The 10430-nt window shown below is 31.9% G+C and overlaps 1 protein-coding gene across 1 annotated transcript; it reads right to left on the bottom strand.

Annotated features, from left to right (window-relative positions):
* Positions 1-1127: 1127 nt before the first annotated feature.
* Positions 1128-4482, bottom strand: LOC105767857 (nicotinate N-methyltransferase 1). The gene is made up of 4 exons (XM_012587430.2): positions 3932-4482; positions 3442-3775; positions 3043-3107; positions 1128-1515 (listed from the first exon to the last, which is right to left on the bottom strand). Exons 1-4 carry the CDS (start codon positions 4316-4318, stop codon positions 1216-1218), a joined length of 1086 nt encoding a protein of 361 aa, XP_012442884.2. The 5' UTR covers positions 4319-4482; the 3' UTR covers positions 1128-1215.
* Positions 4483-10430: the final 5948 nt, after the last annotated feature.

Below are 10430 nucleotides of genomic sequence, written 5' to 3'. Positions count from 1 at the left end.
AAGGTTTATTATTGCTTTTTAAGGTTGTTGTAGAAGAGACTTCGCTCGAGGAACGATAGTAGGAGTACGCCAAGTTTGTAGTGGAGTGAGCTATTATGCATATAGTGGATATGTGGCGTAGTCTTAAATACATCCTTTGAGTATGTCTTAAAATGATTTTCTATCTTGTAGTGGTCTGTAACAAATCTGATGTAATAAGTACTTATCATATATATATATATAACATTTTAAATTTCCAAATGTTAAAGTTTTTTTTCTTTTGGGAACTTCAAATAATAGTTTTAAAATAAATGAAAAATTGTAAATTGTTTTTGCTAAATGTTTTGTATCGTTTAGTGACACCCGAGATCCGGACCCAGTGAATTGGATCGAGTTGAGGGCTTTACAATGGTATTAACATGTTGGACTCACCATCAAGTCATCATTGCGAGATGCATGAGGCGGATGTCTTCAATAGGATGAGGATGCCTACAATAAGGCAGATCCTGTCATTCATTCTGATTTGATATAGAGCAGTTGAACTCACGTGGGATTTGATAACCAAAAAGATCACGTTCTTAACAGAATGTTGAATATCTGGAGCAACAAATGGTTAACTTCCTTGAATGGTTATCTTCTGCTTGTCTGGGTGGTTAGGATGCACCTCCTCTTGGTGACACTCCATTTGTAGCAAGTAGGGTGCATCCCTCAGATAGTCTTCCGATCTGCCACGTGTCCTCATTCATGGAAGAGATATGACAATGCTAAAATGTTATATTTATATTATATACAGCACCAATACCCTCTTCCCCTCAGTATTATTCTACAGTTACATTCATGTCATTTTTTACAAAGTTTTCAATATTCAATGAGTGGGTTCAATACCTATTAGTATTGATCAGACATAAATCTTCTATATGGCCATGGAACTTCATTGTTTGAAACTATTCATGAATAGCAAGAAGTCTAACTTAAAATGCCTAATGTTGAGGCTCCTGAAGGAGCATTCCCTCATATGTTGTCTCTTTTCAAACGTACACATTGAACGTGGTATTTTCTTCTCATGTTTTCAAACAACTTTTTCTCGTGATATTTCATCATGTTGCATCCAATAAAAAAAATTCAAGAAAACAATTAAGAAACTAAAATAAGGCCAGCCAAAGGGGTTCTTATCATTATTAATTATTAATAAAAGACTTTTACTGAGTCTGTCAGGCAGTGATTTCGAGATCTGTTCTACTTTTGAAACTCTAAGACAGTGTAGAAGTAATCAATAAAGAAAGCTCGAAAATGAGGGAAACCAGCAGAGAGACCAAGCTGTTTGAATTCATCTTGTGTCCTATGCTTACCCTTGGCCCTGTAAATTGTCATCACAAAAATGTCACCTTCCAGGAGTGCCCGAGTCCTATGACTATCATCTGATTCCTTGGGCAACACTGGCTCGCATGCTATCAATTTCCCTCCCACAGGAAGTGCCTTGTAGCAGTTCTCCATTATCGCCTTGCATTCATCATCTGTCCATGTTGTCAACACCCACTGCACCACCCATTGCCAAATTTGGTCAAATTAATGCTTTTGACACTATTCATGGAATGACATTAATTCATAAATATATATATTATACTGAATAAGCATTACAACCCAAGATTTAAATCCTGGACTTGGTGCCCACATGCTTATAACTCACTAGATCTTACCACTGACCTTGGCATTTATTCAAATATCTTATTTTTGAGTAATTTTAAACATCAAAATATTAAAAATATATATATGTAGTATGAATTCATTTTACAAGATAATCCTAAAGTCACCGTAAGCTTGGATTGGATCACCCAATGCCCTAGAATTAATGTCAATGTGAATGCCCTATATAGTATGAATTCATTTTAAAGAGAGCTTTAAAGCTACCCTAGAATTAATGGACCACCCAATGCCCTGCCAACAGTGACGTAAGTAATGTCAATGTGTCAATAAATAAGCAGATGATGAACAAAACGACAACTCAGAGGCCCCAGACTGAAACCTAACTCCAATTCAAAACTTTATTTTAATGTGGTTTCAAGTTCCGAGATGACCCAATTGGTTGGAAATCTTGCGGTGCTACCGCAACGCAAAGATCATGGGTACAGCAAGGATATAGGTTAAATGACAAATTTCTCACTATAATATTAGAACTTGTCATTGGTTTCTACAAATTAAAATTTGTCATTGAATGATTCTTAATATTTGTATTGGGACGAAAGTAAAATTATCACTATCTTTCAATTCAATATTTGAAATGTCACTTTATGTTTGTTTAATTGAATTTTATTTGAATTTTGATATCCAATTTTAATTTTGAATAATTTGAAGATCAAATTTAGTATTTATTATAATATTTAACAATAACAAAATAACTAATAAAAATTTATTTTATAACAACTAAACTTAATTTTTAGATTTTTTAAATTTTTCAAGTTATGTTCATTTATTATTTTTAATATTCTTATAAATCATTTTTGTTAAAATAAGATATTCAAAATAACTTTTTTTCAAATAAACCTCAAATTGTGCTAAATCTGAATAGTAAATTTTAATTTAAAAACAAAGTTGGTGGCAGAATTGAAACAAATTTCTACAATGGCAAATTTGTCCATAATTTCAAAGTAAAATGGCAAATTTACGTATTCTTAACCCAAGAATAAATGTACTAAATTCACAAAATTTAGCAGATTAAATATTAAACGAAGTTAAATTTTTATTACATTAACTACAAAAGCAAAAGTTCCATATCCAAACAATGAGTTTAATTAAAAAGTAATTAATTATGAATAATCCTTTTATATACTGTAAATAAAGTAAAAAATACAATTTTATATATTATTGGAACAAATTATGACATAAATTTATCATTTATTTAATATTTATCATTTAAATGTTAATGTCACATCGGTTCACGTGTCAAAAAGATAACTTCTCTAAAACTATTACTTTCTTTATTTGTGTCAATATACTATTTTAGAAAATATGATTAGTAATTGTAAAAATCAAAGAAAAAGATTAGGTGAAATATATGAAATTCACCTTCATGAAGATTGCATCAGCCGCTGGAATTGACTCAAACATGTCACCCCCAACGTGAGTCACGCCTACAATCAATCAACACTTTAACAACCACGCACCCTTCAATTAATAAAAACAATACCCAACCATTTCTTTTAATTATTTTAATAAAAATAGATTAATATCATATCTTAAACAAATTTCAAATTATTTTAATAACAGTTTTTAAAAATTAAATTAAATTATGCTATCATGTAATGTAATTTAATTAATTTTAGTTTTTATATTTTCAAATTATAAAATTTTAATTAAGATAATTTTTGATATATTGGTTTTAAATTACCGAGTAATTATCTCTTTAAATGATAGCGAAGGTGAAAGTAAAATTGAATAGTGAACAAGGAAGATAAAAAATCTAACCCGGAATACTAGGTGCTTTGGCAACGACCTCAGGCAAATCAAAGTTGATTCCCTCAACATGGGGATATTTCTGCAAAATCATTCGGAGGCAATCCCCCGCGCTGCCTCCCACATCGACTAATCTCTTCACTCCTTTCAACCCATCATAGCCGTCCAATATTGCTCTCATGAATGGCACTGAAACTCCCGACATCGCCTTTTGCATCAGCCCGTTCATTTCGGGTTTCTTCCCATAGTAACTATAAGCTCCCTCCCCATTCGCCTTCACGAATGGCTCCGATGTCGGATTCAGCACTGCTTCGTGCACCAATGGCCACGCTCTCATCAAAGCATCCTAATACATTTATTCCACTCAATTACCTTTCTTATTTCATGTAAAAACCCATAGCTCTACTCTTCTACACATGACGGTTTCACTGTAAATCAATCAAATGAAGGAGAGATCTAGGGAGAATCTGTGGTTGAAAGTGAAAAAGTGGGATAGGCCTACCTGGTGGTGCTGGAGGACATATGGTGCATAGGATAGACCCTCAGCGTCTGTTACGAGTGTTTTTCCGATGTCAGTGAGGGAGTATTTTCTCTCAGGGGAGTGGGAGTCATCACCGCTGCAATTAAGGTGTTCATCGAAAACGCCGTAGCTGGTGAGCATACGGAGGATACGCTGGAGGTTTTCAGGGTCTCCGCCGCCGGAAGGGAGTACCCGTGAGAGAATCTGGACGACGGAGAGTGGGGTGTTGGCGCCTCCTTGCCAGATAGCATCGGGTACGTTGAGGCGGACGATAGCGTTGAGAGACATGGGGACGCTTATCATGTTGGCCAGCTCCATAATGGCTAGCCTAGCTTTGTTACTGCTCTCCGCTCTCTGGACGTCACCCATTATAGGGGCTTCAATATCTGATCTTCGATCTCTCGCTGCGCTGGTTCGATGAGGTTGAATTGAGGTTTCAGTGGGTAGGAGATTTGAGATTTGATTGCTGTGGTGGAGAAAAATTAATAATATCGCAACTTTTTCAGTTTTCTTTTGTTTCTAAAATTGGTAATTTCTTTTACATTCAAGGTTGAACTTTTTTATTTAAGTTAGTGGCTTTTAAGTTGGTAATTGTCTCTATATTGGAGTAATTTTTTTTTTATTCAAGGTAGTCTTTGATATTTTCATAAAAACCACAAGGTTCAAGTTTTAATGTGGAAATAATTGTCAAGTTCAAGCCTCAATATAAGGACAATTGTCAAGTTCAACAATTAATTTGGACAAAAAAAAGTTTAAGCCTACTGTGAAAACAATTGCCTAGTTCAAACCCAATGTGAGAACAATTACTAAGTACAATGCCTAACTTGGGCAAAAAAAAGATTAACAGTTCAAGTTCTAATGTGAGAATAGTTGCTAATTTTAGCTCTAAATAGTGATTTAACTCAAATAGTAATAGGGTAAAGTATAGAATTAGTCATTCAACTATTAGCGTATTTCTGTTTTGGTCACCAAACTATAAAAATTTTCAATTTCATCATTAACATTTTAAATTGCTTTTGTTTTGGTCACTCTCTATTAAATAGTTAATGGATGACATGACCTTTTTTTCTAACTAGTATAATAATAGCACATTTAATCCTCAAAACTTACGTATTCTGTCAATTTCTTGATTAGTGTTGTAACACCCCTAACCCGTATCCGTCGCCGAAGTAGGGTTACGAGGCATTACCGAACAAACACAACCATTTTTAAAACCAAACTGATCACAAATATGAAAATTAAATCTTTTTTTTTCGCATAGCTATTTATAATTTACGATCAAAATCTAACCAACATCGTACTCAAACCTATACATGCCATAAGATCGAGTTCAAATATTTAACAAAATACCAAAAGAAGTCGATAGTGTGATAGACTATCTTGATGATCCCAGAGCTCAAAAGCGTCTCCAAAATCTATAAAAAATGAATGGACAAAAACAATCAAAGTAAGCTTTTATAGCTTAGTAAGTCTATAGCATATCTAAAATACATATAAAAGAATCATATAATTCTTTAAGTAAATTTATTGAAATCACAAATATCAAATATGATTACTAATCAAACATTTCTATATTATGTTATTTTGTTTAAATCTAAAAGATGTATATTTATCTAATACACATAAACGGACAAATGTATATACATTATCTCATATAATCAAGTTACTAGCATAATCATTAACGGCATATACTAATTTCTAGAGTACTTATTGTTCACACTTCATCGGATCCATTTAAATACAATTGTTCAAATACATATACCAAAAGTATAATTTTTTTATATATACTCATCAACCATAAATGCCGAATGCACATATACACTTATACCCACTTATGCCGAATGCATACATATATACACTTATTTTCACCTATGCCGAATGCATACATATATACCCTTATATTCACCTATGCGAATACATACATATATTTTTATCTATCAATTGCTTAGACCAAATATATGTATATATGTATACGCTCATCAAGTTAATATGACTAAAATCATATGATTGAACATTTATGTACTCATCAATTTCATATAATCAAAATCATAGAGGTATCAATTGTATATTATCACATAATTTAAACGGATTCACCGGCACTTAGCCTGCTAGGTTTTAAAATCTGATTCGGTACACCAGCTCTTGAGCTTGCTAGACTTATAGTCCGAAATGTATCGCCGGTATTAAGCCTGCTAGACGTATAGTCTGAATAATTTCACCGGCATTAAGCCTGCTAGACGTAAAGTCTGAATTATGTCACTGACAATAAATCCGAATAGTACTGAGCTTTAACAAAAGAATCTCAATTCATAGGAGTTGTATCTCATAATGGTCTATAGGATCCACATAAAAAAATTTAGCTCAATAATTTATAAACTATATCTTTAAACTATATAGGTATATAAAGTTCAATCATCAAATCCAGCTCAATATCTTAATTATACATCCGAATATATATATATATATATATATATATAACTTAACACATTGAAGCATACTACTAATATCATACTTTCGAACACCTTATGATAATCAAAGCTAATAATTTCATATCTTCAACTCCGTTCAAGAACTTTTACATGAACATACATACATAATCGAACCTCCCTTATACATATACAAGTTTCATACTAAAACTCATTACAAAAACATATACATGCATAATTGCATAGTCGAACCCCATATAAACTTATATAAATGACATACCTAAATTCAATACTAGAACATATACATGTAGATTTGCATAATATATATCCAATACAAATTTTATACCATTATAAACCTATGCTTATTTCGAATCTTAGGTACACACATATATATCCACCTTTTAGTAAACCAATACTTTATATAATATAAATAAAAAATATAAACTTTTATACTCCAACTAAATTCGATAACATTTATAATTGTATATCCTTATAAACCTTCATGCTTTAACTAAATTCCAATGACTATATAAGTATATACCTATGATTCGAACTTGTTACAATAATACATATAATTCACTCATACTTTTAATTATTTCAACCAACATATTTTTAATTATAATACATCCAAAAACAGCTCATATACTTATTTATATACTGATTTTATGACATTAAATAGCTAATAGACTTACCTCGGACGATGGAAAATCGAAGTCGGACGATTATTCGACTAATTTGGCTTTTCCCCGATCTAACTCCGATTTCTTTGGTTCTCGATCTAAATATATTAAAAATAAGATAATTTATTTATTAACACATTCAATTTAATCCAAAAACACATAATTTGGAAAATTACTATTTTGCCCCTAATATTTACACTTTTTGCAATTTAGTCCCTATTGCATAAAACACAATTTATACAAAATTTGCCCATACCACATAAGGGCCGAATATTCATGGTTCTCATACAAGTCCACACATTGCATTTATTTCACACTTTAGTCCCCCAAAAATTTAATTTCACAATTTAGCCTTATTTTCTCAGTTTCACTAAAAATTCCAATACAAAACATATTAATCTAAAATATATCTTTCATTATTCATCATCAAACATCACATAACACAAATGTTCATCAATGGAACAACTCAAAATATTCATCAAAATCAAAAATTTAAACATGGGTCGGATAGTATTCGAAGCAACGATCTCAAAAACGTAAAAATTATCAAAAACCGAACAAAGAACTAACCTTAATCAAGCTTTAAAATGGCCGAATATTACTTGACTTCCTTTCTTTTTTTTCTTTTGCATGAATTCGGCTATGTTAAGATGAAAACATTCATCTTTTCATCAATTATTTTAATTTTAATGTTTAATTTAACATTTGACTAAATTAACCTTATTATAATAAATTTTATAACATATATATTAAGGTCAATTATGTCATATATCACCCACTATCTACTTTATCGTCTTATTGCATCATAAATCCTTCCATTTAAAAAGACAACAACAATTAGGTGCTTTTATAATTAACCCCTAAATTTCCATTTTTCGCGATTTAATCCTTTTATTTAATCGGACACTCAAACAACAAAATTAAAACACGAAAATTTCACACAATCAAATGCACACAAAGTAAACACACAAAATAATATTAAAATATTTTTTTGTCTCGGACTTGTGGTCCCGAAACAACTATGTCCGATTAGGGTCAAATCGGGTTGTTACAAGTGTAGTTTAGCCATTGTCACTTGGTGCAATAATCTGTTGCTCCATGGTCTTTCGGTTTCAGTTGTAGGCCCCGAGGGAGAGAGTCAGTTTGGTAGTAAATTTGAGCTTAAGCCATGGTGTTTTTGGAAAAACCAATAGTCCACACGCTCTATAATCAATGGTAAACATGTTGATGTCTTCTAAGACCTCAAGATTGCTAAATTCAATGGCAAAAACGAACCCATCTTCAAGTACTATGTTGTTGTTGTTTGCAATAAAGAAGTTATTTTCTTGTTGGGGATCTAACGAAAGAAACTTATAATAAACTGGTTTCAAGTGTCACAAGGCTAGAACTTTAGTCTGGCAAACTGCGTGGCCTTAAGTGATTTCTTTACTTCAAATCCACCTAAGTCAGCCTTACTCTCAAAAATTAGAATTCACAAAGGAATTTCTCCAAGGAACCAAAATAAATCGGAAGCAACTAAAACAGATAAAGGGACTTGAATCGAACAGAAAAGTCATAAGAAAATAATAGCACACAAAGTTTTTGAGTAAATTCTCTTAAATGTATTTTCTTACTTTGAATGGAAAACAAGGGATAAAGTGATTATAAATGAGGGGGAAGACCTCTGTTTTAGTTGAGTTCCCTTAATCCCAGTGGTACAGATTGAATTACATCGACAATTGTGTTGGATGTGGTGCCCTAAGTGTAGTATATTCGTTTGTATACTCGTAATTTTTTCCAAATTACTTTAATAAAATTATTCATGAATTACATTAATACCCTTTGTATGTTGTCCTCAATGGTTTTTGCATGCAAAGCAAAATGGAAGCAAATATTAGCTCACTAGTTGTCTAATGTTTAACTAATACTCGCGGTATTACGTGGTCAAATCGTAATACAAAAAGACAACTTATATTAGTAAACGAACCTAAACATGTCCTTAGTATAATCGAAAATGAGCAAACCTATAACACCCCTTGCCCGACCCCATCACCGGGTCCAAGCTACAGGATGCCACATTCGTTGCTAGAGCAACTATAATCAAATATACCGTAAATAAATCAATCAAACATACAAACATATCATAAACACATTCTTATTATGATACGTAATTAAATTCGAGCCTTAATAGAGCTTACGAAAGCTCATTTGTTAACCCGAGCATAAAATATGACCAAACTGTAAAGTTTTAAAATTCCAGAGCCAATGTCGTGACGTCACTTCCTCCACATCATGACGTCTCCAAATATTTTTTCACGTCACAATTTCAGACCACTCGACATCGCAACGTCGCATACTGTTGGTCGATGTTACAACGAGGAAGATTGCTCGTTGGTACATGGACTCTGTTTTTGGTAAATTTTGAGTCATTTGGTACCTATTTCATCTCAACCTCTCAAATTCTAAGTTTGGTGCATAATTGCACAACTTACCTTCATGAAAACATACCAAAAACACATATTAAACATTTCATTTTACCTTTTCAAATCAACCAATTCAATAGGCCACAATTTGACATCAAAACGTATCAATTCAACTTGTTCAAACACAATCTATTCTACTATTCTTTTATCCATTCAATGTCATCATTTTACCTATACCATTTCATTCTCAAACATACCATTTTAAATCCATCCACAATGTCACAACAAGTTACTAAAACAAACATATACATGTTAGTATTAACCTTGTCAAATTCAAACATTATATAGGATTCAAACTAAGTTAACATTCCAAGCTACCACATATGAATACCTATGTACATGCCATATAATTGGACTTTTAAACGTTTGAAAGACTACTGAATCAACAACAAGATAGTGTGAGCTTCTCATCGATCCGCTAAACAGGTTTTGCAAGTTAGCAATCTATAAGGAAAAAGGAAGGCAATGGAGTAAGCATATCAAATTCTTAGTAAGCAAATAGGTATTTAAATGAGATTAGTGTCTATCTACACAATGAGAGTCCTTAGTGATTTAAACTCTATACATTTTTGTAACGACCAGATTTCTAATTATGTTAGAAAATACAGTTTCGGGACCTTGTTTTCGTAAATCGAGTCCGTAAATATTAAATAGGGATATTTACAAAGTTAATATTTATATGAATTGAAATTATGATGGTTAATTTAGCCAAAATTGTGTTTAATTAAGGCCTAGGGACTAAATTGTAAAATCCAATCAATATAGATTTTTTTAATTGGTAAATGGCTTGGGGACTTAAAATTGAAATTATCTAAAGGGCCAAAACGGTTAATAAAGCATTAATAATCATGTGTTAGTATATGGTAATGATGATTTTGGATTAATTAAGTAAATCAAGGTTAATTAAGATTAA

This window comes from Gossypium raimondii, chromosome 4 (assembly GCF_025698545.1).
Source record: "Gossypium raimondii isolate GPD5lz chromosome 4, ASM2569854v1, whole genome shotgun sequence".
NCBI lineage: Eukaryota > Viridiplantae > Streptophyta > Magnoliopsida > Malvales > Malvaceae > Gossypium > Gossypium raimondii.
Note: the sequence above shows the minus strand (reverse complement) of the source record. Positions and strands in the feature narration are given on the sequence as shown.